The 27,572-nt window shown below is 39.4% G+C and overlaps 1 protein-coding gene across 5 annotated transcripts in view; it reads left to right on the top strand.

Moving 5' to 3' along the window:
• PRDM5 (PR/SET domain 5) overlaps positions 1-27,502 on the top strand; it is a 59,102-nt gene extending 31,600 nt beyond the window's left edge. For 3 of the 5 annotated variants that reach the window (XM_017825210.1, XM_017825208.1, XM_017825212.1), the window contains exons 12-16: positions 483-643; positions 2,209-2,302; positions 11,598-11,683; positions 20,192-20,296; positions 24,098-24,693. In XM_017825210.1, the coding sequence (XP_017680699.1) occupies positions 483-643; positions 2,209-2,302; positions 11,598-11,683; positions 20,192-20,296; positions 24,098-24,262 (611 nt within the window). In that variant the 3' untranslated portion in view covers positions 24,263-24,693. Of the gene's footprint in view, positions 1-482; positions 644-2,208; positions 2,303-11,597; positions 11,684-20,191; positions 20,297-24,097; positions 24,694-24,804; positions 24,986-26,697; positions 26,786-27,460 lie in introns of those variants that run through there. The other 2 variants (XR_001876470.1, XM_017825209.1) reach the window with 2 other exon arrangements.
• Positions 27,503-27,572: the final 70 nt, after the last annotated feature.

Below are 27,572 nucleotides of genomic sequence, written 5' to 3'. Positions count from 1 at the left end.
CTATATATTTGCTTTCCTTTCTCTCCAAAGATGTACACAGGTGTTCAGAATATGTCTCTTCCTCTCTCTTAATAATTTAATTGGATTTTAAAACTTTCAGCCGTGTTAACCTGGCCTCTGCCACAACCTGCAGAGACATCACCCCAGTTAGAACAGTAATGCTGCTACAACCCTTCAGTTATTCCATGTTTGTCACGTGACCTTGCCTCTGCTAATGGGAATGAGATAGCATTTCTTGTTCTGAGAATTCTTTTAAATTCAGGAAAATGCTTCTTACCATTTATCTTCAAAGGATGCAGCCTGTTTTTTTCTTAATTTCCCCGTAACATTTTTACCCAATGTGATGCTCCTTTTCTTTCTGTTCCCAGCGCCTAACTTCTCATGGGTCCTCGCTGCTTTTATTCAGTTTTCTGAAACAATAAGCATAAGTATATTCCCACAAAAATCTGGTATCTTTAGACCTGTTTTTTTCTCTTTATAAGGTGAGAGGACATTCAAGTGTGATCACTGTGATGCTACTTTCAAAAGAAAGGACACGTTAAATGTTCATATTCAAGTTGTACATGATGGACATAAGAAATACAAGTGTGATCTCTGTGACAAAGCTTTTGTGACACCCTCAGTCCTGAAGAGCCATAAGAAAGTGAGTAGAATCAACTGATCATATTCATTCCTGGTGCCCTAGCCTGTAATACATTGACTTCAGTTTAACTTTTGGTCAAGGATCTTGCCAAGATGGATCATAAGGTTTGAAAATATTTCCATTGATGAGCTCTGCATAGATTTTTGAAGTTTTCCTCGTACTCCTTTCTAAAAAATTCAGTATGACTTGCTATTTCACATTAATAATGTCCATATACATATATATGTTTTTATTTTAATGGAAAGCAGCCAGCATTTATTGCTTATCCCTATACTAACTTCAACATTTCTTCTTAATTGTAGTTGCTTTTTCTTCGTGCTGCTGTCAGACTAGGACTAGCTGTATGCCTTGTAGTTGTAATGTATTGATCCCAGAAATCCCTTTTGTATTTGGATCTTTGGAATTAATTAATAGCTGTCTGTCTGGTATTCCCCAATGTTGCTGTTAGAGTTACAAGTGATTTCTAAATAACTGTATCCTAATCAAGAGGGATTTAATTCATATCCTAAAGTCAGAGAAGGAAAACCGTGCAAGTCCTTCTAGTATTGAAATGAGATCTCATTTACTCTTCCTTCAGCTGCAGCACAGTATGTAGTGGGTGAGGGATGGTTTTTATGATGTAATGAAGGACTTTGTCACTTCAGTCTTTCCTTAAAGGAAGAATTAATTTTTCCCTATCTGAAGAGTGCAAAGCTTGAAACCCAAATAGTCAGCTGTACATGTAATTGAATGTGTTATCTTTCCTATCCCATTTAAATTAACACTTTTAAATGAAGTAATACAAAGTTCTCCACTGAAAGAACAGCCAGAGTTATAAGGCAAAGTTACTCAACAGGCCAAGAAAAATCTTCAGTTCAGAATGGGGTGTGGAAAGTACATTGTGAAAAATGCTGAGGTCCTTGTATGTAATTTATTTCAAGGTGTTCTTGCTGTTGACCACAGAGGTCGGATGGGAGAGTTTGTGATTATTTTTTTTTCCATTTTGAAACAATTCTTCTTATATCAGTAAGACCTTCTACCCCTAAAAGCTTGATTTCAAAAGACAAGCTCAGTGTAGTGAGAGACCTTTGAAAGCTCCAGTTCGAGTTTGCCACAGGAAAAGTTATATTAGGTTGGGGAAACTATTTTCACTACATTTCATAATGTAATAAAATTCTGTGAAATTATAAGCCTTTAAAAAGAGACCCATTTATGCATATTAAATTTATCTGGTAACCAAGCCATGGTTTAGAAACCACTGTCACAGATATCTTGCTGAAAAACAGGTGTCTTACTCTTGCAGCGTGAAAATACGCGTTTTTAGTAGTAATAGTAGTAACTATTTAGGAAGTAGTAATCTTAGGAACTGAAAAGGCAGTTCATTTTGCCATTAATAATAAAATCTGTTTAGAAATTTTAGAAAAAAATGGAAAGAACACCTATAGCTAATTCCTTAGAATCTCTGCCTGATGTGGTGGTATAAAATATACAATGGAGATAATGTCAATACAGTTAAAATATTCCATGTTTCACATCTTTTAAATCTATGCTGAATAGTCATTCTTGTCTCTCCCCACCCCATGCAGACTCACACAGGAGAAAAAGAGAAGATTTGCCCATATTGTGGACAGAAGTTTGCAAGCAATGGAACACTGAGAGTTCATATTCGAAGCCATACAGGTATTTATTCATTATAGTGAGCAGAGAATGCTTTCTAAAATCTGTAACAAAGTACCTATCTGCAAACAGAAATGCAAGTTTACAGGTAGCCCTAACACAGCATCTTTTTCAGACATTTCACCTGCTTAATGTGTAAAGCCTGTTGTCAGGTTTCATTTTGTGAGCTTTTATCTGAATAAGTGGCATCAGGCAACCGAAAGAGGTTTCTGTGGGATAATTTGTCTCCAACATAAAATGGTGTAGATTCGCCCTTGGCAGTCAGAGCATCAGTTAACAAACAGCCTTCCTGTGACATTCCAGTCACTCTGCATGAGCAGATTTGGTTTGCTGTGTTTTCTGTGTACTGTCAGTGCTGCACATCAGTTTGCACAGAGTAGAGGGACCTTAGTTTTTCAATTTAATAGTGCAGAGAGCTCTTGGGAAAATGCTTTATAGCTGCCTGAGTAAAGATGCTTTTCACACATGTGCTGCTGCCAGTTCCATTTAGGCTCTCTCTCAAGCAGGCTTTCCTAAATTTAGGGTTTAGGCTGAGGTGAATTTCATGAAACCACACACCAGAGATCTCTAACCTTGCCTACAGAGCTGTGCAAAATTTGTAACCACTATTATAGGAGAAACAGTAAACTATGGTATTTTGTACTCTGATCCTTTCTGCTTCCAGTCTAGCTGCTATTATGATGTCAATCCCATTTTTGGTGGAGAATTTTGTGGTTCTCATCCTTCACTGGGAGAATTAACTGAAACAGATTTTCATGGTTGTTTTTGATGTCATTCTGTTAACGGTTCCTGACCATGTCTTGGTTATCCTGGGGAAAGATGGGGGGGAGTTGCTGCTTTTGTTGCTGCCAAAAGTTGAGACTTTTGGCTTAAAACAATTATTTTCAAGTTACACGGCAAAATGCCTTATGTAAAGTTGAGTGAGAAAATGCCAGGGTTGGGTTCATGTAGCTCTGGAGAGATGGTTTTGCTTTGTGCTGTACCTGAAGACTTCAGCCATGTTGTTCATGGTCATAATACATGCAGGGTAATCATAAGAGGGAATTGTTGTCCAGTGTTCAGTCAGCCTGAGGAAACATAGCTTTGAGGTGCATCATTTCCAAGGGAAATAAGGGTAGCTGATGAATGAAATCCATGGCAAAACAAAAATAAAAGTTGAGCACTCATTTGGTGGCCCTTAGCAATAAAGTTTCCTGCATTATGAAAATCCTTGACAATTTTTCAGGCAAGTTCTGAGCAGTAAGAAATTTTCAGTTCATCACAAACTTTATTCAGAGGTGGACGTTTGGTTTCTAGATGTTGCAGTGATGAATACTTCGTGTTCTTGGTATCTGTTAAATTCTGTGGGTTTAAATTCATCCTTTCAAAACTGTGCCCTTTTTTTATTTTGGTCAGACTTCAAAGTATCACTTTTCATTCTGGGCTAGAAGTGAAACGACCAGCCACTGTCTGTTTTCAGGGGATGATTCATCTTTGTGAACTAAGCCTTGAGCTGGGGCTGGGCTTTTGGTGCAACTAAGCAGTACAATAATGGCCAGTCTTCACGAGCGAAGATTTGGGGATTTGGGAAAGGTCATTAACCCTTCGAGCCTGCGCAGTGGATTTTTTAGGTGAGACCCAGCGTGCGCTGAACTGAGCCCACCCTTTAATCCTGAGGTTCATCTGCCGGGGCCGGGCAAGCTTGGACAGTGGCAGTGAGGGTCTCAGAACGTAGGTTTGTTTAGAGTGACCTTCTCTTAGATGGATTGCCTTACAGGGCTGACGAGCTCCATCTGCCCGGGGGGCTGGGAATCGAACCCGGGTCACAGCGGTGAGAGTCCTGCACCCTAACCACTAGACCACCAGAGGCCCCATCTAAGCAGTACAGCATCAGTGTAAAATACTGCCCAGACCTTCTGGTCTTAGTCATTACACGTGAGGAGTTTTGAGGTCCAGGTACAGACCTTTGCATTATCCTGTTTTCTGGGCATGTGGTCAACTAGACTTGGTTTTATTAGCTACTTTGAGGCTTTGTTCTGTATTTACAAAATGAAGCCAGGTAGAGCTGTTTTAAAGAGAGTTGTGCATCAGTTGTTGTCCTTTTTGTATTATAAAGTTGTTCTTTACAGAAGTTGAGGTTCTTCAGTGCCCTCCTGGTTCTGCTTTGGAATTGTATTTTTGATGTGCTTAATAATCCATATACAAAAAAAGAAGCTCAGTGGGGTTTTGTCTTTTATTTAATACACAGCGCGTGTTCTTAACTACTGTTCCTCACAGACCTGGGCATGCTTCCTCCCTAAGCAGCTTTCATCCCTCTTTTATCTTAGAGAAAGGCTCTGTAAGTGAGCCCTAACAGCACTTGGCCTTTAGCAGAGGCTGAGCTGGTGGGGGTGAGTGCTCACGTGTGCGTGGGCAGAGGGAAGGGGCTGAGGTTTGCCTCGGAGCCTGGTGCAATCCATCATCTGCCTTCCAACCCTGGCACGGCGGAGCCAGCGCTCGGCGGGTCAGCCGAAACACTAGAGCACATTCTCCCTCTCCTCCATCCTGTTGCTTTATGACTTCTTAGGGTCAGAGGGAGCTGGGGTTAGTTCAGCAAAAGAATCCTTTGACTGTGATATAAATTCCTTGGCTTGTTCGTAAATTGCAAAAGAAATTCTGTGCTCTGCTCCTGGGGCTTGAAAACCGGGGGCCAGGAGGTTAATTGCTTCCCTGAAGTTTTGGGCAACTTTCAGTGTTAACAGTGACTGGCTGTGGTTTGTGCAGCTTCCCAGTTGCCTTACAGGTACCTTTTTGAATCTGTTAACTGCTGTCCTGCACGTGTGTATTTGTCTGTGCCTGGGTAATCTGTGTATACACACGTTTTATCTGCCTGATAAAAACATTGTTGCTTTCCTAATTAGTTGTGTTCTAATCCCTTTCCTCCTTGCAGTGTAGCACATCAAGCTGTGCAACAGTGACAGTTGTCGTGAAGTACTTCAGATTTGCAGCTAAATTTATTTTGGAGTTAAAACCATTATGGGTTCTGACTGTAATTCCATCCTTTCCATGCTGTCTTTTTAGACACTGGTGAGGGACAACTAATGACCATAAATGTCTTCCAGAAAATGCTTATATATGCAAGTATAGGTTAACACATAACCTTCTTTTGCTTTTGCTGTCGCAGTTCAAGTCATTAAAACAAAAAACAAAATATTAGTTGCAGAGCCATAATAAAAATCTTTGATTATTTACATAGTTCAATCATCTCTAACCACAGTAGACTTCAAAGTAGTTGAAGGAAATAATGAGTTCAAGTACAGTATAAATTTAATTTATTACAGTGTAAAATGTGTCACCTAAAGTTTAATAGCTACACAAGCAACTGTTTGTTCAGGTACATAATAATGTACAGGCAGAATCCTCATTCCAGCAGATCTTCTGGCAAATTACCTTATCAATAATTTATATTTTCTTTAATGGAAAAAAAAAAGATAAAAGGGAAGCTTGAAGGAACTTCCTCTCATATCATAGTGAAGTATGTGAAAGAATGTGTCTGTATCTAGTCAGTGAACAGCTTGCAAATGTCTGCAGATAGGTTGTTGCTATTCAATAACTTATAAATGGTCTCTCTTTTATCTACCCAATTTAAAAAGGAGCTTGCAGAAGGCCTCAAAGGTAAGGATTCTGCATTTCTAAACCTTTCAGTTTATACATCATTGTCCTGTTTATCTCTAGACAACAGTTAAATCTTTCAAAATACCTGTAAAGTTTCATGCAGCTGTCAGCTGCTTGTTGTCTGTAGCCATGAATGAAGAAATGCTCCCTTAAGGGGTAGATTGTTTGAATATTAGTGACATCTTTAGATCAGATGAATTACTGATTGATTAATGCACGGGATTTTAAAGACTTCCTTGACCATTGGGTTCACTGAAGCCATAGATGTTAGTTCTCCATCTATAGGGAAACCAAATTGCTTAATTCCACTGACAAATGCAAAGAATGAAACTGGTTTATTATTTAAAGTAAGTGTGTGGGGTTTTTATTTGTTACAAAAATCTTAATATCACTGTAGAACTGATGAGAGTCTGTAAATAAGTAATAATGGCAGTTCTTGCTTTACTGCAGGGAATCAGTCTGCTTATTTTGTAAGAATTTTTTACTTAGACTTCCTGATTTATTTAGTTACAAATATCTCAGTTATATCACGATAATTTTGAGGGACCAGACATGACAAACATTTTATCTATTGGTATTAACTAGAGGTAATCTGAATGCTTTGAATAAATCCAAAACTTCGCAGAAACCTTCTCAGCTGTGAAAATACCACTTCCATACCTCAAGGATTAAAGCACAGCTAATCTGCCAAATTTGACTGTTGGTTAAAATGAAGTAAGAAATGTCTGTAACTGACCCCTGCCTGAGCTCTGTTTCTCAGAGAACAGGACGTGGAGCAGTTAATGACTTTCTCTGGCTCACTATTAGGATAAAATTGCCTGTGCCTTTGGTGTTTCTGGGTCTTGTCTCAGCTGATGTCCTCAAGTATTTTATCTTTCAAATCACAAACTTGTGATGCTCTTGGCTAATCCTGTGTAGGCACTTCTGTACCTTCTAAAGGTGTATATATTCTATATTGGGTGTTTAGTGGTTGTACAACACCAAAGTGGTGAGATTTACTGAATATATGCTTGAAGTGTGAATATTTACTCTGCATTCAGTATTGGTTTTCTGGCATTTTCTAATTTTAAGTTCTCTTGAAATCGCTTGGTTCCTTGAGTTCCTGTTTAACCTAATTTTGATTCCCAATGAAGTTCTTTTCAGCAGAAAAAGCTGCCCTGGCGGCTGAGGGCAAACGTGTGAAGCTGTCAGGTGCTCTGTACGAGCAGCCAGAGTTCCCAGGCATATGTCCCAGCTTAGAGTTTTGTTACATCTGTTCACCTTTTGCCCATCCTCATGTGCTGTTGAATGCTGTCATCGCCCCCCCTTATCTCTGACTAAAAGAACCTTCTTGCAGTTCCCGTTCTGGGCTGCCCTGTGGATCATCTGGCCCGGAGTGTTGTGTGTGTGATCCAGATGGCCCCCTTGCCTCCCAGTTCCTCCCCAGGGGAACCACTGCCTTCTCTTCACAGTTGGGAGATGCTGGAGTCTCCCTTCTCCCCTCCCCTGCCCCAGTCTGAAGTTGGGGCTTTATAAATTGAACTTTACCATAACTCCAACTTTACTGTTCTGAAAGTTGACATTTTGAAATAATATATACATATATATACATACCAAAAAATCTTCTAATCCTTGTAATAAGTAGTTCAGCATCTAAAAAGGAGCTATATTGAGAAGGTGGAAAAGGAGCTGTATTTAGTAAATATAAATAGTAAATGGTCTGTGGTAGAGTTGGAAGGACCACATTGTTCTAATTGTATTTGTTTATTTCTTTAAGAAAACCAAAGAAAACAGGTCCTTTGAAGTTGCATTCACTGCACAGTATCTGATGTTCAGGGCAGTCTGTCATAATGGCTTTTTGTGATTTTCATGAGTGTTGACTTAGACCAGTGGTGCTGAATACCCCAAATGACATATTAAAAAGCATATAAAAAGTCCCCACCCTGATAATTTTGCTGCATAATTCAAATTCTTCATTCCTTACTACAGCAGTTCGGTTCTAATAAAGACATCTGACTTTGTAATCAGTTTGTTTTATTTTTTTTGTGGCTCAACTGACTACAGGGAATGCCAAAGACAGTGTGCAAATAGCTGCACGTGTGACTGACTTGAATTATTGTGTCTCAGAATCTTTATTAAATGTCAAGCTGTAGCCACTGAAATCTTGAAATCTTAAAAAAACTAATGTGTATTTAGCTTTGTTTCTTAATTGTTTTGCTTCTGGGATATCTCAGTTTGGGAGATCAAACAGCACCTTTGATTGCAAATGTCTCATGGGAAATTGTCCATCCTGATTTCAAACTGGAATGGAGGAATCTGGTGTTTAACTTCTGCTACATTAAGGTCCAGTAGGTATTGTGATCTCAAGCCAGAGATGTACACACTTGAGGGGAAAAAAGGTATTGATTCTGTCATGACATGGTTTCACATCCAAATCCCATATGTTTTTCAATCATGGAATTGTTTTTTCATAATCCTTGTATTAAGGTTAAATGTATTTTTATTACATTAAAAGCTGTGGTTTTTTGTTCATATGAAATCTGGCAGTAGAATGTCTAGACTTTGAATTATGTTAAATCCGCTGCAATTTATCCCAGGATTATTTATTTGAGGCTGTTTGTACAGAAGTGCCATCAATGTGTTGAGCAGTTTGTTCTGGGACAGCAGGGCCATGCCAGTCAGCTGTAACTCCGGGGGAAACATGACATTTGTTACATTTGACTTGCTTGGGTGCTTTGCTGTTTTAATGATAGCAATTGTTCTTGGTTAGTGTTGCACCCACAAAGTTACTTCTGGGCTTGATGACTGGCCAGGCTGGCAGATGGAGATGTGTTCCTGTGCCTACTGGATTCTCGCACTGGACTGAAGGGAAAAGCCTGGTGGGATGTGTTATGAAAAGTGCAAATTGTAGTCTTGGGTGTGGGTTAATGGCAGAGTTGCAAACAACACAAAAGGAGGGCAGAGCTTTTTTTCAGATAATTTCCAAATGTGAAGTCAGGATTAAGGCTGGGTAGTGTATTTACAAGTTAAAAGATTTCCCCACCATATTATTCATATCTTGGTGTAGAAGTCAGATTTAAAAAAACCTCCAAGATTAAAAATATTCTCTATATATTTATATATTAAAATACATTTATATAAAAATGCAGAATGCAAATGGCATGATTATTAATTGGCATCAACTTTACTTAAGGCACATCCCCTCTTAGTGTGGTGTTCCCACACATTGACCCCATACCTCGTAAACATGCTTCTGATGGTAAATCCAAGGAGAAATTGTAGTTCATCGTAGGGGAAATCACTTTCTTTGGTTCTTAGTAACCCCTTCTTGTGAGGGCAAGAGAAACAGAGATACATGACTTGAAAGAATATTTCCTCTGCTCATCTTAGTTATTCTCACTTTCAATCTCCTCATTAGAGATCCATTCCTTTCCTGGTCAGAGAAGTTTTGCATCTGGAAATCTCCCAAGTACTTATCGTGCATGCGTTGACTTCAAGTTTAATATTCCTACGCTTATAATTGGGTTTTGCTGGCCTTTGCCTGATTGTAGAGGAGTGTGAAAGCACTGATGGACAATGTCACCTCCCCAGGGGCTTTTAGCACATCACACTTGTCCTCCAGTTCTTCTTAGTGGCAATTCTAAGCTCTGTTGAAGTTCCACATTTCAGAGTTGCTTGTGGAAGCACAAGGACACTTGTATACATTTGAAGCATTCAGGCTACAAAGATGAGTGAAAGAAAATAACGAAAAAAGAAGAACCACAGTAAAATTACTTGAGGTCGTCTTTTAGGTAGTTTTACTGGTAATTATTAATGACAGAAGTGCATGAGAAATTGTGTATATAATTTAGAAAAAACAAGATGTCACCAAGTATCAGTATCAAGTCAGGGCTGGGGTTACATAATAAACTTGATTTTTTTTTTGGAGCAGTGAAGATGTTTGAAAACGGGCAGTACATATCAGCTGCTCAAAGCCTGACTTTTTCAAGTGTAACATGCTGATGTGGAGTCTTATTGTGGCCCTCTGCTGGCATCTCCTCCAAGCTCTTAGTGCCTTCTCACCAAGTACCGTGGTCTCCATGGTTGGTGTCAGAAGGACACTGTTAATGCAAACCAGACAAACTCAAACCCATCCTGTGAAAGCAAAAGTTTTTCTCTTTAAAGAAACTCCAGGGGTGGGGGAGAGAGGGTACAACTCCTACCTGTCAGCGCTCATCTGCTTACAAACTGCTGAAAGCTTGAACTTGGGCATTCAAAAGCCTTAAAACATAAAAACGTCAGCTGAATTAATTAAATATTTGAGTACTGACAACTGTTGGAGTGTTTGAATTTCGGAGGCATGGATTAAAGGCACTGAGGGTCAGGAGAGAGAGTATCATATATCAAACTGCTCAATGAGAACGCAGCTATAGCACAGTGATTGTTGTCATCATCCTGAAAAAAAAAACCCAACCAAGTTCGCAGAGTTGTGCTTTCTGAGAGATGGCAGAACCCAAGAGAGGAAGATATTTGTGTTTCACGAGTGGTTTGCTGCACGATGTTGTGCTACTGTCATTCACAGGCGTGCCTGAACAGTAATAAAAGACAGAAAAGAAGCTTTTTTAACTGTAAAATGTAGTTAATCGTGGTTGCCTATTTTCCAGGATTGAGTATGAGTGTTAGTAAGTGTTTGACATTTGGACTATGTTAAATCTTCCTATAGATGTAGAAATTCCTCTGTGAATGGAATACAATGCATTCACTTAGCAGAATAGGCTTTGCTTAACTTACATTTTCCAATAAAGGTTTATTACACCTTCAGAATTGTGGTTGTGTAGAACAAATTCATTTTGCTAACAGAAAACTAGCTGTTGTCTTAATTTTTTGAACTTTGTTTTGTAATGGAAACAACCTGGTCTTTACTTTTAAAGTTTTGTATACAGGAAGAGGAGGCGATAGACTCAGATTCCAGAGCGTTGCCTGAAGAGTTAAAAGTTCAAATGCATTTCTTCCAAATTATGCAGCTCAGAAACTCTTTACTGTTTGTTTCTGAACAGCTCAGTATCCACATTACACTAATGTGAGTTTGGGAAAATCAAATGACACCAGTTTAATGGAGCATTAAACAGATATCTTTAAAGTACATCAGGCTGCAAGGGAGATGCTGAGATTGTTCTGCTTCCATTGCAGTCATAAATTGCCACACAAAAATTGCAGAAACTTTTGATTAACTAGCTTCTAACACAGCTCAGAAGCAGCATTAAAAAAGAGTAGATTTTCTATTTCATTGGGATTCTGACACCAGAGGCCTTTAACAACGACCAGATGTGAAATAGAAGAAATATTTGGGAGCAGTTAATGCCTAACCATAAAAGTGACCATGTGTAAATCACTGGAGAATGTGGTTTGAGCAAGGGCATTAGGTGTTTTCTTTTTTGTTTTCTTCTTTTCCCCGAGGCTGGCTGTGTGTATTCATATCTTGCTAGTACAAAATCAACCAGCAGAGAGGAATATTTTTGACCCAGCACTGCGTCCTGCTCAGGTGGACCTTTATTTGTAACTTTTCTAACGCCTAGATCTGTAGTTGTTTGAACAGAGTATGAAGATAAGGCCAGCAAAAAGCACTTTATTTGACAAAGAACTGTGCTGCAAGGCCTTCCTGTACTGAGGCCTTATTTATGGGCTCTGCTGCTTTTCTCATTCCCAGGTGAGCGTCCCTACCAGTGTCCTTACTGTGACAAAGCCTTCAGCAAGAACGATGGCCTGAAGATGCACATCCGCACCCACACGAGGGTAAGTCCCACACGAGGGCAAGTGCAGCTTGCTTTTTATGGTTACTGGAGGGTTGTCTGTGAATCATGGCTGGTGAAAAGCAATTAATGGCTGTTTGTGTAGGGATTAGCCCATGCCAACCAAGATATTTTATACTTATCAAAATAAGAGGCAAAGACTCAAGTCATTAACTTATAAATTCTAATTATGACTCCCTTACTGACCTTCTGGTTTTCTCTGTGTTTGATTTCTTTCATGGTGAAATAATAGCAGTACTAACCTCTTCCTTTAAGCTGTGGTTATTTATAGACATAAATTAATTTTGTTGACTGAGTAAACAGTCCTGTAAATGCTTCACTGTTATTGAAACTTCAGCATCCAGTGCTTTGATTCTTACTGTCTCTGTAAAATAGGACTAGAGGTCCTAGATACAGTTTTAATTGGTTCACCCCAACCTATAGAAGTATTCAGTAGTTTGTGCAGTGCTTCCTGCTGGGTCATTGGGAGCAGGCTAGTCCCATGTTGTTAGTTGTTTCTCCTTTTTTCCAGCTGTTAAATCACTTTAAGAAGTGCTATAAATTCTTTTCTGTTGCTGCTGTCCCCCGTTACTGTGTTTGCACCAGGAGAAGTTTCATGACCATCTCAGTTCTACATGGCTGTGTGTGGGAGGAGTGGTAAACAAGCTCTGAAACAGTGCCAAATTTCGTTTTTTCCTGATTTGTCACACAGTTTGAGTAAAAACAACAATCCCCCAAACCAAATGTGGTATGTTGCCATATACTTGCCGTGTCTTGATCCTCTAGAGCTGAAAGGCCACACTTCAGTTTTTCTATTTGCATGTACGTGTGTGCTAAGCAGGCTCCTGGTCATCTTCACAGTTATGCTCTAGGATTAAAATATGCAGGCACAGCTTTGGTTTGAGGTTTTGATTCTTTGTGGTCATGCTGCTCCTGTTCCAAAACGTCACAGTGGGGATCATTCATTCGTTTATCCCCATGTAAATATTTTTGTACTTTGAGGTAACAAGAATCAATGTTGACAACATGAACATTACTAGTAATTTTTAAAATTGAAGCCTGTTGCTATAATCCTGCATGTTCCAACTTTCCCTCTTCTTCACACTACAACACCTTATTTAATATTTAGGTAGAGCTGGACAGATAAATCCAGAAGGCATTTTTGTATCAGCTGAGCCTACAATGTAGAAATAAACACAATCATAGCACTCCTCTCATAAATATCTTTAAAAACATGTCTTGTCTTTTGGGCAGAAAAACTGAAGTAGCTTAAAAGTAATACTGTGACATTGAACAAGGAAAATGTCATTGTAGAGATTAAATCTAGATGTGTTTTACCAGTGGGATTAAATGCCAAACCTGATGGTGTGGATCAGGGAAGGCTGCTGGAAAAATCATTGTAGAAAGTTGATTAAGGTCTGGCAGCTGCTAAACTGAGCACAACCTGGGTGGCCACAGGTGTCAGCTCCAACTCTGGAGTCAACAAAGAAGGAAAGCCAAAACCCCACTGAGCATGGAAGGGGAGGAAACACCAACCCCTAATATTAAAATGTCACCTGAGTGCTGATTTGTTTCTATGAAAGTAGATGTGTTTGGTTTATGGTTTGATGGTTTGGGTTTTTTTTTTTTCCTTAAGGAGAAATATAACAGCCTAGGAAAAGGTAAATGAGGAACTCATTGAAGTTGTTGGTGAAATGAATTTACAGACCATAGCAGCTTGGAGGAAGCACAGGCAGACTCCAACCTTCCCAGGGCAGTGCAGTTCAGCTCCTTCCGAAGGCTTTAGTCAGTGCCTGACATCACATTACAGAGCTGGAGCTTAAACATGTGCAAAAATTACTGTATGTGGCTGCAGTAGAATTGCTGATGTCTGGAAATCTGGTCATTGATAAGTGCCCAGGGTTATTGTCACGTCAGGTTGGTGTTTTAGTTACTTCTGGAAGTGGTGGGTTCGTTACAGTTTGTTTCAGTGATGGAAAACAGCAAGAGTGGAAGCAACTGGCAGATGGCTTTTCATCACTTGATTTGCATATTCCATATTTCCACCTAACAGATATATGTACCTTTTATAGCTTGTTTAAAAATCTGACTTTGGTGGGTGGAAGGCTGCCTGTAATGCTCAAATTGCACATTTTCGAGGTAATTTGAAAACTACAGACATTTCAGTATATTTGTAGGTGCCTTTTTTTTTTCATGCATAAGTGTCTACTATTTTAAAACACATACTTAATTAAGTTTTTTAAAAGCACCTATTGTTCAGAGATTATACTGCAAGGCATCAAAAATTAAGTGATAAGCATATTTTTGTAACTCTGCAACTAACTTTACTTGATGCTTGGCCAGTGTATATATTTACATATACACATACATATGTACATACATATATAGGGAACTTAACAGTGCTCCCTCTTTTCTTTTTTAACCCAGAAGAATATTAAAATAATACTAAATACAAAATAACACCAGAACAATATTGACAATCGTGACATAATTTCACTTGTTCTGTGTTTCCCAGGAAATATTTGGGTTTAAAGTTTGCAAAAGGGTCATGTGTTCTAGAAGCAGCATACAATGCTATTGTCAAAAAAAAAAAAAAGACTTTGGGTACTAAATACAGTCTTCTATGCACATGACAGTGTGTAATGAAATAATATGAAGTGTTGATTGAATTTTGAATTTTTTTTTCCATATTGGATTTTATCTGTATTTCCCTATTGGTGAGATATGAGTGAGTTCCCAAACATCTGTCTGAGGATGATGACTTTGCCAGGGCTGTGGTTTCCTTGCCTGTGGAATCTGTGTTTGTACACATAGTGTAGAAGGTTTGAATCCCACTGCACCTATATTTTCACACTTTTTTATGGAATGGTGACTGATGATCATTCCTTCCTCGTAAAGTGAAAATGTACTTTTTCTATATTGATACTGTTCTTTTTCCAGGAGCAAACGAACATGTATTGAATTTTCATCGGGGCTGATTAATAAACCCTCCTTCACTACATCTTTAGAAGCAGAAATGACCTTGGAAGTTTAAAAAAAACCCAAAGAAACAACAACTTTTCAGCTTATAGGTAGCAAGTAGGCAGAACTACTATGGGAAATGGGAAGTTAATGGTTTGGTAAAGTCCAACTAATTGCATATACTGGAGCTTTTTAAGAAACATACTTTTTTTTCTGTCAGGAATTTCAGTGAAGATGCAAGTTTTTGTTTTCATTATAAATTTTATTGCAGAAACGGGTGTTTTTGTCAATAACCCTAATACTGAATTAATTGAGACCTGTTCTAACAAAACCATTAGTTGCTTCTAATAAAAGTCACTTTTTTATTTAAATCTGCCAAAATTCTTTCACAGTTGTTTCAACAGGGAAGTTGAAATTGGAATTGGATTTATTGGAAATGGTTTTTTTAAAGGATTTTACTTCTCAACTGAGGAAATGTGTAGTTGTAATGGGATTTGGTTTTTTTTAATTGAGTTCTAATCGTTATAAGATTGAAATCCCTACCATTTCTGTAGAGCTGTAAATTCTCATCAACCTTTGTCTTCCTGTGCCAGTGTTACTTTAGGAATTCAGTGCAAGTCTGATGGTTCAAGAAGGTCTCTGTCTCTGCTGTAACTCCTCAGACCTTCCAGTTACTGAGAGAGCCTCTTGTTCTTTCTTGCACATTTTTCACACCCAGATACAAAACTGGCCTCCATTAACTCGCGCCATCTGTGATCTTAAGTGACTTTTCCTCTCGTCTCACCAGGGAACGTGTTGCTAGTGGTGATGACCTCCCAGAAAGCACCAGTGGTGGCTTTTTCCTGATGTTAATCACCTTAGGTCTGGGGTTTTTTTAGGGCTGAAACGTAACTAAACATCAGCTCCATAAACCGTCCGTGTTTCTGTGGCACTTTCCCGTCTTACTGCGTTAGACCTCGATTCCCAGCCCTTCACTTGAGATGGAAGCTGGTGCTTTGTGCATCATGAGCCCCGTGTTAGGCTGCCTTGTGTTTCCAAACACAAGGATGTTGCTTTTCAGGCTGGTGTAGCCCTTAAATCGTTCCTTCAGTTTGCCTTCGGGTGGGTTTTTTGGCAGGATGGTACCTGCTCTGGCCACCATCTTTTGATACATTTCGTGTACCAGTGGCCAAAGGGGTCCTGAGGGACACATCGACATTAATAATTAGCAATAATTAGAGCAAAGTGTTACTGGGATTAGGAGAAAGGTTAAAACACACAAAGCAAAGGGTTTATGTGAAATAAACAGCTGACTTAGCATCGTTCCCTGATGGCAGTGTCCTGTGTTCTCAGTGCCTGAGGCACCCTTTAGGTAACGCTTTTTGAAGGAGTTTGTCACTGTCCTCCCCATTTGTAAAGCAGATTTCCTGCATTTTCAGGTTGGCAAAGCTGTAGGAATTCCATTTTTCTGCTAGAGAAATTAGCTTTTGGTAACTGCAGACCTGACTAGTTTAATTTACTGTTATCTGTCTGGTCATGTTTGTTCATTCTAGGCCACATTTTTCCATTTTTGCTGATTTTTTTTTTTTTTGAACAATTTTATTAACCCTTTGTTCAAGTCATAATGCAAATACACATAGCACCAAATAATGTTCATTAAGAGTAATACAGATATTTTCAAAGTCCACATAAAAAGCAGTTTGAAAGCAGGACAGTATTGCTGTATCTACGTCTCATGAGCAGGCATTAGAAGGCTTTCTGGGAGCAAAGGAAAGCTTTGTTTTAGAATAATGAGATGAAAATATTAATTTTTTTGTTGTTGTTGTGTCCTGTAACATCATCATTATTCATGTCTGGCAGTGTCTTCTCACATTCATGTCACAAGTGTAAATGTTTACAAATAATATAAGATCTGATATGCTTTTCTTTTTTTTTCTGCTGAATTCAGTAGAATATAAAAATACTAGCTTGAGAGAAATTAGATCCAAGATAGCTCTGGGATTTTCAGTGTACTTTACATGTCAATGAAAAGGGATTATTGAGTAACATTTTCGTAGTCAAGTTCACTTTCTGAGTGGTATAAATCTGAAATCACTGTAATAAATTAGCTTAACCAAAAAGTAAAGAATAAGGTTTCTTGAGTGTGACTTCAGCTCGGTTTTAAATTGCTCTTTGAAAGAGTTGGTAGAACTGTTTTTAACTCTATTTGAACCTTGAGCCAAGATTTATTTGGGTATAATAGTGTTCAGATCATATATGTCTCACCGCTGCTGTTGAGCTCGTGTAACAGTTCTAAATTCAGATTGGAAAAGTAAGTTGGAGACGCTCCTCCCAAAGTCATTCATGTTTTACCTGCCTGAGGCATTTTACCAGGTTTCCAGGAACAACCACATGCACTAGTGCTAGGCTGATACACATAATGTACTTACATTTCTTAAGGGAGATGCAGTCAGCTACAGAGCAGTTCAGATATCCTGCATTTAAATGTTTCCATGTGCTGTGGTTGCAGGATGCTCTGGACACGTGCTTTGTGGAGCCATTGAGGGTGGTGCAAATGGCAAATCAAGGTGTGGTTTGTGATGCAGCCACACACAGACAGACGAGTTTGTATTGCAGGCACCCTTTGATTTGTCAGAGTTGTTAAAATGTTGATTTCCTCTCCGTTTTAACATAGTGAAGTGAAAATCATCAGAGATGGGAGCTTTTAAGTTACATACCAGTCTTACTGCAAAGCACCTTCCAGAATACCATTTGGGCTCTGCCTGGCCTTTCCTCATTTAGAGGCAGGAAGGTTGTAAATCCTGACTTACCTACTTCTATTTATACCTGGCATGCTTAAAACTGTGATATTAAATCACTGCAGTATCAGCTCCATCCTGCCTCTCTCGCTCTCCCCACTCCCTTCCTCGTTCGTATCATCAATAAAAGAAAACACGTGTAATCCTTTGGCTTTGCTGCCACCACAGTCATGGCCTGGCAGATGCTTTTTCAGCAGAGGGCAGATTTATAGTTCTAGCAGTTGCTGACTCCTCTGAAGTCAGACTTGGATGATCTTCGCAATGAGCTCCTGTTTTGTTGACAGTTAGCAGGTTTTTCCCTTTGCTTCGTGTTTTAAATGTGTCCAGCTTCCTTCTAATCTCATCTCTGGTCCCTGTTGTCCTTCTGAGGTGGCATGAACTTTTTCAGACCTGTTGGTATGATTTTTATCTCTTTTGTGTTTTCTGTTCACGTTTAGAGCAGTGGTGGTTATGCCAAGCAAACATCATCTTTTCCATGTTACACATGTTGCTTTCTCCAAGTATTGTGCAATGGGAATTTGATACCAAGGGGGGAGAAGGAGGAGAGAGAAAAGGAAAAGGCACAGAATGTTTTGGTTTTAGTCTGTGACAATGATGTCTTCTTTGAAACCAATAACAAAAAAAGACTTTTTCTCTGGAGATAAACACAGGGCCAAGTTTTGCTCTGGGCAGCGCTGCTGATATTACTGAGACAGGCACAGATGTGAGTGGAGGGCAGCTTTGCTTTGGGGAGAGGAGGCTGTCGGGAATCCCAGCCATGTCTGCTGAACTCACTGGAATATACAGATGTAAGGGATCTAAAATTAGATCAAAGCTCTGGATGTGCTTCGTGCACTACATATGGGAGCTGGAATACGAATGCCAAGGGGGTGGTTGGATACACCCTTTTTTGCCACAGAGCATAATACAAATACCCAAACGTGGGGGAAGATGTCCAGCCCAGGTTTGTGGCTTCAGCTTCCCAGAGTGTATAATGGCTCCTTCTCCAGAGTGGAATCCTGCAGTCCCTTTACCTCTGAAATGGATGAGCCACTCACAGTCCAGTCAACTCCTGAGGCACCTGAAGAACCAGGTGACAGAAGGGAGCGAGTCCACCCGGTGCAGTTTGCAGGAGTGAGTGTTTCCAGAGGTGTTTAAGATGGACACGTCGTATACTCCGCTTTGCACTTTCGGTGCAACAACCTACCCAGAGATAGGCTGCTTTTGGAGAACTCACAGAAATGTGGTTCGTGTTAACCACAACGCAGAACCAATTAAGGGGTTGTTGCACAAACCTGCTTTTCATATGACTTACTCATACAATTCCTTTGGAAATGCAGTCCTGCTCCACGAAGCCTTCAGTCAGTCTAGCAAAGGTCCCTGTGACATGAAGTTTTTGGTCTAGATGATGGTTTTTTTTTAAGGGAATTTGTTATGCTTTCCTTTAAACTGAGGAATCATGGAAATGACGCTGCCTCTTCTAGGAGAGCTCACGGAAGGGGACTCCAAAATGAAGAACCCTGTGTTCACCCCTGCTGGGGTCTCTGGACCTGCAAAGAGTGGCCCTAAAGAGAGACTGGGATATCCCCAGAACAGCCCTAATTTACAGTCCACTGTGTTGGGTGTGTGGCTCGTGCTGGTGAATCCTGGCAGGATTCAGTAATATACCGAGACCTGGTTGTTCCCAACATTCTGAGAATAGGGATTCAATTACCAGAGAAATTTTTCTCTTTGTTGGTTTAACACCTGGGCTGAGTTGTTCTGTCTCACTTAATCCTTGAGTCCCACATTATCTCCCGAAAGGACTTTGACTTCACCACCTGTTATTTTTTAATTCATTGATTTAACATTTTCATTGCTTTCAATTTAATACAGTAAAAACTGTTTACTTTGCCTAAAATACCCTTCTTCAGAACTTCAGCAATAAAGAAATAGAGTGCACAGGAAAAAGTAGGATGAAAGAAGTATAGTTGATTCAAAACTAAAGGTGCCTCTAGAGCATTAAAATTTTAATGAGGCCATGTGCAGTGCCATAATGCTAACTTTTATGTTTAATTTATTTTGGTGTTGATTTCCATACGGTTCTTTGGTAACTTTTGTGGAATCAAGGTGGAATTACATGTTATGTAAATTTCTATATTCAGGAAGAACTTTAAAGAAAAAAATCTTTACCTAAGTGGTTTTCCTTACATATCTCTAAATCTTTGAGGTCAGTGAGACTGCAACTTTTATAACATCATGTGCTACAGTAGCTGCTAACCAATAGTTCTAATAAAAATACAGATGGCTTGGTTGCTATCTGCACTTCTTTTGAGATTCTGCAATGAATATGTGATTAACCTTCTGTCACCACTTCTCAAAAGAAGTTTTTACTCTGCCACAAGCTCTCCTTGTACCTTCTCTTCCTCTCTTCACCTCTTTCTCTGCTTGGAAGCCTGCTAACAAACCTGAAGTTTCGTGGATAATTTTAAGCATTTGTGGAGGATAAAGGAAAGTAGACTGGAATTTTACGTTTGTGTACCTTTCAGGTGACAAAAAGCAGACTCCCAAAATGGCTGTGTTTGAAGGACTGGAACAGATAATTAATTCCTAAGTGGGTGTTGAAGTGGAAACTGTCAGGCCCCAGCTTTCCCAGCTTTCACTTCATCATTTGAAAGTCGTTTTCTGTTGTTTTCACTGACTGTAATCCCTTAGAGAGAATATAAAACTTGCACCATCCAGCATGGAATTCCACCCCTTTAATGACTCGGGCTCTGTGTTGACTCACTTTCACTCCCTGTTGTCATTCCACGCAGGAAAAGCCGTACCAGTGCTCAGAGTGTAACAAGGCTTTCAGTCAGAAGCGGGGCCTGGACGAGCACATGAGGACCCACACCGGAGAGAAGCCGTTCCAGTGTGATGTGAGTCCAGCTGTCCCTCTGTGTCTTCCTGGCTCCAGTGCAGCAGAGGGACCTAATTCCAGGGAGACCGCGGCCTTGCACCTCTTGGCTGTGGCATAAAGTTACACTTCATCTGGCCTTTGTTTAGCCAGACATTGAAAGGCCATTCAGGAAATTTTATGTACCCTCTCCGGTTGCCAAGAGCGTTGCACACCCTCTTATTTTATGGGTTTGGATCCCACAAGAGTTATTTTCACCATTATTAATGCAATTTGGATGTTACAAGTTACATATTCACACTGGTTGGGTTCCCATATAAATTTGTACAACAGGTTAATAGTTGGAGATTAGCTTATGTAGGAAAAGGGATCTAATTTATTACATGGAGTCTGAATGATTCTGATGGTGAATGACACAAATATTTCCAGTTTCTACTGAAACCTGGTCTGATATTTTCAACATCTGCTCATTTTTCTGTCATTCAGTGGAGCAGTCTGGGGTGCTGTGCACACTTGCAGTGCTGAAATGGAGCCTATCATTTTACAGTCCATAGATCACTGTCAGGTACCTTTCCTTCACACACCCCATTTGTACACGACATCTCAGCTTTTGGGAGGTAGTGGGGAGGCTGAATGTGCAGAAAATGGGGGGAAATTATGTCTTGCAGAACTATTAAATGCCAAAATGTAAGCTGTTGCTCAAGGATTTAGGGGAAGGCATCAGAACAGGGTACAGAATTAGTATAGGAACTTTGTGTTGTGATACTGGCTCTTAGTGAATCTGTCACAGGGCTGCCAGGTTTCAGTTATGTTCTAGAAGGCTCAGCCTGAGCAGTTGTAAATTTGCTCAGAAACTTCTGAAATTAGTTGCGAAATTAGAATAACAGCTTGGCAGGAAGAGCTGCAAGGGTCTGTTAACTGTTCTGGTTTTTTAGTGAATAATCTGATGTCATTTCGTTGAGAATAAAATATATTAATTTCGTGGAAAAGTTCAGCTAAAATATTTTGCTGATGTCTACAAGTGAGGAGATTTACTGTATTCTTTTGGGATAATCTCGGTCTGGCTCTAGACAGTACCTGGAGGATTTCTCTGACTCCACATCATTGTCAATAACTTCTTCAGATTGCTGTACTGTTTATCAGCTGCTGGCCAGCTTGCAGAGTAAATGCAGTTTTTCCCACACTGTGGATCCAAGATTCACTGATCTTGGATTCAGTGTGGTTTTTTCAGACTGACTTGATACGGTGGTTCTATATTATTCCTTTTTACTTTCTTTAATTTAAAGTAGGAGCTGCATGAAAACATACTTTCCTGCTTCAGCTTTTCCTTCCGTTTTCCTCATTAATTAAATAGAATTTAATTTCTCAGATCACAGTATTTCTAGGAACAGCTGGAATCTGTGTCTAGTCCTAGTCCTTCTCTTGCACAGTGCATGTTACCAGATGTTTCAGTAGAAGTTACAGGAAAACCAGCAGTGGACAATTACAGAAAAATGTACCTATGGGAGACATTTATTCTGGGCTACCTGATACTGAATTTTCTTTTTACACTCAACTATTCTCACCTACAATTTTTTTATCCTGCTCAAGAAAGCTGTAGATGTTATTTTTCTTATAGTGACTTGAGTGGTAATTTATGGCAACAGCCTCCCCAGATTCTTAACTGTGGAGTGCCACATCCCAATTTTTTTTAGGCTGTGTTTTTGCTTTAAAAAATTTGTTTCTAGAATCAGAAATAAAAGCAGTGTTTTCCTGTCTCACTCTCTCAGGCACATGGAACAGGCATTACCATCCAGGACTGAGTTACACGTGAGACTAACCCTTGTACCCTGTTTGATGAAGGTGCTACAGTTTATTTATGTGCCTATTGCTGTGTCCTACCAGTCCAGAGAATTTGGTGTGTCAAAGCTCTTGCACCCCACAGATAATATTGGGAATTGAATATTCTCATTTTAAGATGAACGTTCTGATACACGTCACGTAGGAAAGTGAGAATAACTGAAATATGAAGGTACAAAATGCAGTTTTTCCTGATATATTACATTTCTGTCCTCTCAAGACCAGTCTGTTTTTTTACTGGAAGGCCAATTGAGCTTCAGTTGCCTCAGAGACAACAGATGATTTTCTGGGGGCAGCAAGGTCAAGTACTGCCTGTCCTGGTTTCTGTCCAGTACAGTATTTCCCTGCACTCTGCCTCCAGTTGACCCTACACTTACTTTCAAATGTCAGTCTTTTCCATCCTCCCTACTTGACCAAAACTTTGATCATTTTGAAGAGACTGATTGGAGTTCAAGTGCACATTAGCAAGAGTGGTTGTAAATCTACAAAATACCAGTCTTGCTTAAAAAATTGATATATGGAGCAAACTCTTAAAAAAATCCCCAAAACTTTTATGCATAAGCACAGCACAGGATGTGCCATGTCTTTAATAATCCTGTGCATTCCATGCTCTCTTCGAAGAGGGAAGGTAGCACAACATGCCAGAGCCTTGAAGGGACAGAAGGACACATAACAAAAGGGTGGCTGTTGCTTGGGTCTGAAAGAGGTGATTATACAGTGGGGGGAAAAAGTTGGACAGTTAAAGTTGCTGTGTAAAAGTCCTTGTTATTATGTCATGTCATAAAGCCAAAAATGTTCCATTGCAACAGCACATACAATGCCCTTGTCTGGGGAAACAAAACTTGCCTCTGGCAATTGCCCTTTTTATGGTCATTGTATGATTTTGCCTTAATTGGCATAAAACACATGTACTGGAGGTCAAAACTATCCACTCGGCTCTAGTGGTCTGTCTCGGTTTCTGAAGGAATCAGGAATCACTCAGCATTTTCATTAGTTTAACACCAGTATGAATTTAAAGCTTTGTTTTTCTGAAGACGGATTGTCCTGGGTTCCCTGAGAGGTTGTTGGTTTTTTTTTTTTCTGCATGAAAGAGATTTCTGTCTGGAATTAACCTGGAGTTTTAAGTTTGCAAGCCTATGGGTGTTCATTCTTGTTTAATTACATGAGTCTTGCCTGTTCCATTTGTCAAATCAGCAACATACTTCCTTGTTTTTTTTTTCTTTTCCTCAGAAATTCATGCATGCAAATACATCCTTGCATGAAAGGTGAATATGACAATAACAGCATGGTTTTAGTTGAGTTGATGCCTTAACTTTTAATGCTAACTTTTCTTGGCTGAGCTTCTTCTTAACCTTTCATGTTTTTTATTTTAACTTCAGCACTGTGGTTTTTATAAGAAGTGATGGCTTTAGCATGGCAGAGTCCCTCTTCCCTCTATCCATTTATTCAAATGGAGAATGAACTGGACAGCTTGGAGTACAGTGGAGGAAGAGAAGCAGCACACCAGATAACAAACAAAAGAGATTCACCTTCATTTGCTACATGTCTTCCATTTTCTTGGCCAGGCAGAGAGACACTGGAACAGTGAGGTTTCCTTCATAATAATTATTAACCTTTTTTGCAGTCTTCAGAGCCTCTTTATTCTCACTCCTCACTCCTTGTAACTGAGCGAGCTCAAATGTCCTTCTGGAGGTCAGGAAGGAAATATTTCATTTGAAGTCCAACTAGCAGAGGCCTGTGATGTTTTGTAGTAATTTTTCTCCATCCCAGATAGAAAAATAGGTTTAAAAAAAAAACAACCCAGCAAACAAGAATAATAATCTTTAAGGTGCTCTCTGAAGGAGTTGTCCTTCCAAAGACCAGCTCATTTACTAAGCACTGCAGGTACGTGTGGCTGTGCCTTCAGTGATGTCACGTGAGGTGCGTTTTATGTGCTCCAAGTTCTAACGCTTCGTTTGGCTTTGCCTTGCCTTCTCTGCCCCAGGTCTGTGATCTGTCCTTCAGCCTGAAGAAGATGCTGATCCGCCACAAGCTGACCCACAACCCCAACCGGCCCATGGCAGAGTGCCAGCTGTGCCACAAGAAGTTCACAAGGAATGACTACCTCAAAGTGCACATGGAAAACGTCCATGGGGAGACCGACAGCTGATTAACCGGCCTCGGGGAGAGGAACGGATCCAAAGCGCTGCATTTGGACATTTGCAGACTCCAGGCTTTTCACCTGGCTTGGAGGAATAGTCAGGAGAAACAACTGGAATGTGATTTTTCCCCCCACCACCACTTTTTAAAAAATACGCTGGTAGAAAAAGAAAGACGTTCACCTGATTTATAACATAACTTGTAAAGAAAAAGTTGAAGATAAAAGAACTCGGGGAAAAATTTTTATCTTCATTTGAAAAAAGAAAAAAGGCAAAAAAAAAGCTTTAAGCAAACTTGTCTTTGTTAATTACATCCCTAGAAACGTAGATATTAATAGCATTACCTGGAAATCCTGGACACTTGCAACTGAACCCTTGGCTGTCTACAACTGTATTTCTGTATCTAAGCTACAAGGCTCCATTAAAATTATTTAATGTGAAACCACACCGAATGTGTCATTCCAGTTGATTGCCGATTACATCCAGGCTTGTTTTATCCATGTCATAGTTCTGCATTTTGTTGTAACGTGATTTTGTCTCATTTTATTTACAGCTTTCTCATTGCTGTATGAAAGTCATTAACTTGAATTGGCTCTCAAGGTGCCAAAATGTACGAGTACAGAAGCTGTGGAATTCTGTCAACATAAAGTGTGAGATAGAGGAGGATTTATTTCTTCTGGTTACATGAAACAAGAACTAAAGTGAAAGCTTTGAGCAATTCAGTTTGAGTGCTGTATTCATACTCCTCATTGTGGCTGGCAAGGCAAGTGGAAAGGCCTCTTACCAGAGTGGCTTGAGCTGCTACAGTTGCTGAGTTAACATGTGCTTGATTTCCTGGTGAACAGCTGGTTCTTCCTGCTGAATCAGATGCCCTGGATTTCTTCATCCCACGTAGCCACCTTTTTCTTCCCCCCTTATTTATCTTCATGAGCACTGGGGAAAATAATGCTTTACTACTAAGTAAAAATCAAATTCTTGTTATCAGTGAGTTGTTTACTGCAGAAAACTCTTCAGAAGAGTTCCCACAGGCCCTCTCATACCAGCCTGATAACCAAGAAATCTTTATCTACAAGGACAGTAAAACTGTAACTTCAGAGGGTTACAGTGAAATTCCTGAGTTATCAGCAGTTAATATTAAGGCTCTGGCATTAGCAAACTGTTCATGCTCATTTTGGACCTGTCAGTGTTTTGTAAAATGTACTTGCAGTGGGACATTTTGCTTCTAGATTTCGTGGGAAAAGAATTCAGCTTCTTTCTGAACTGCAGCAGGGGCGTTTATGTGAAATGAACAGCGTAGTTCTTTATCTCAGGGTAGATTCTACTCGAATCCTTTTATCACATGGGACAATTGCTACTCAGAAGAGCAAAAAAAGTGTTATACAGTAACAGTTGAATATTTTATTGCATTTAGTTTGCCTGTTGAAATGCATATGCTTAATTGTTTTAAAATTGTATAGGATTACTGCAGATTTTGGGGGGAAAGTGGGATTGTAAGTAATTCTCTTGTTTTGAGAACCACCTACGTGTAGAAGCAAGCTAAGTCTTCATGGGACTTTTTGCTTCCTGAGAGGTACATGAAACCTGGAGACTTTGCCAGTTCCATACAAATAATTTGTTCCTATAAATCCAGTGTATTGTATGTGTGAAAGACAAATACAAGCCTTATGAAGTGGAGTAGAGAATACTTCCTCTCCTTGTTTGTGGAGATTTTGTTAGAAATACACTGTTCTGATAAATTCTGAGTCCAGAAGACTTTAATTTATTGCTACAGTTATTATAAAAATTAATTTAAGTGTTGAGGTAGCAAAAGCAACCAGTACCAGATATTGAGATGTGAGGTGGTGTTTTAGCTTTATTTTTGTAATTATCTGCCAGCAGAATTAGGTTGGTGACTTTTTTGACACATCTGGGTGACTTTTTTTTTTTGTTGTTGTTTGTCTTTTTGGCATCAATGAAATCAAGATTTCAGTCCTGGAAAAAACAAGATTACAGTTCTTTATATTTTTCTGTCTGTGTATTTTTCCTTCTTCCATTTAGTTGATACAAACTAAGGCATGGAGGGCATCAGAAGGGAAAAAAAAAAACACTAAAAAAAGAAAAGAATTCAGAAGGCAAGGTTTCCTAAGCAGTTTTTGAGGGATAATGCTGTTAAAAAACAAGACTTTTTTTTTTTTGGAAAGAAAAAGGATCATGTAATATATTTAAATATTTTGCGTGGGGGTTTTGCCAGAGATTTTTGCTTCAAAGTTATTACATGTTTAGGGTTAATAACTGCTTTTGAGAAAATAACTAATTGCTGAAAGTCAACAACTAAAGAGGAGAATGTACCTTTGTTTTAATTATTTCTGGATAAGTGACTGTATATATATATTAAGATTAATCATGCTGTGTGTAATCAACAGCAGCAGTTAAATAATTGAAGCTTTGATCCTGTTAATGGCTTCAGTAGAAGAAAGGACAGACAGGATCCGTGTGGGAGTGACAGCTCCGTGGGACACCAGGAGTAGGTGCAGGAGGCTGCAGCCCCGCTCCAGGTGAGTGTCTCTTCCATGGTGTCCTCCAGGAACTTTCCCTTTGGGCTAAAGCAGCTCCTGCAGAGCCAGCACCTGGCTCAGCACCTGCAGGTGTTGCCATGGCAAGAACTACCCTGTTCTTTCCACGAGGGCCTGGAGTTTCTCGCAGTCAGAGGTAATATGTTTCAGATTACTGAATTCATGGGCTGTGTAATTGATTTTACATGCAATGCAGACTTACCATTATGCAATATGTTTCTATTTGATCATAGCCTTCTTTTTTAAAAAAAAAAAAGCACAAACCAAAGAAACAAAGAAAAAATACAAACCATCAAACCCTTCTTCTTTGAGTGAAAATTTCCACTGGCAGCCTCCCACTTGGTATTGCTTTTGGGAAAAATAGAGGATGTTCCCTTCACCTGATTTTGAGAAATGATAAACTGAAACCTGTTGGTTTAAAGGTAATTGTTAATTTTTTTAGTGTTGTAGGTTGGGTTGTTAATCATCACTTATTAAAATACCGACTTTTCCATAGTAAGTTGTACCTTACTTAATAACATGAAAAGCTAGAGAGAGAGGTGTTCCTGAGGTAAAGTGTAGTCACTGCCATTTTAGAAGGCTGTGATTCTTTTCCATACTTTGTATAATTTTCTGCAGATCATAACATTCCTGTTGTTCTTTATTTTTCCATTACAGTTGGCCCCTCTTGGGGAGAACTCGATCTCTGGTGTTGGGAACAGCGGCAGTCTCACTAGTCCCTTTTGCTTTTCATTCTGATCAGATGTGTGGCCAAAAGGTGATACAATTT

Source organism: Lepidothrix coronata, unplaced genomic scaffold (genome assembly GCF_001604755.1).
Source record: "Lepidothrix coronata isolate B3197 unplaced genomic scaffold, Lepidothrix_coronata-1.0 Scaffold116, whole genome shotgun sequence".
NCBI classification, from domain to species: Eukaryota; Metazoa; Chordata; class Aves; order Passeriformes; family Pipridae; genus Lepidothrix; species Lepidothrix coronata.
The sequence above is the reverse complement of the archived record's forward strand: the minus strand, read 5'-3'. Positions and strand labels throughout refer to the sequence as shown.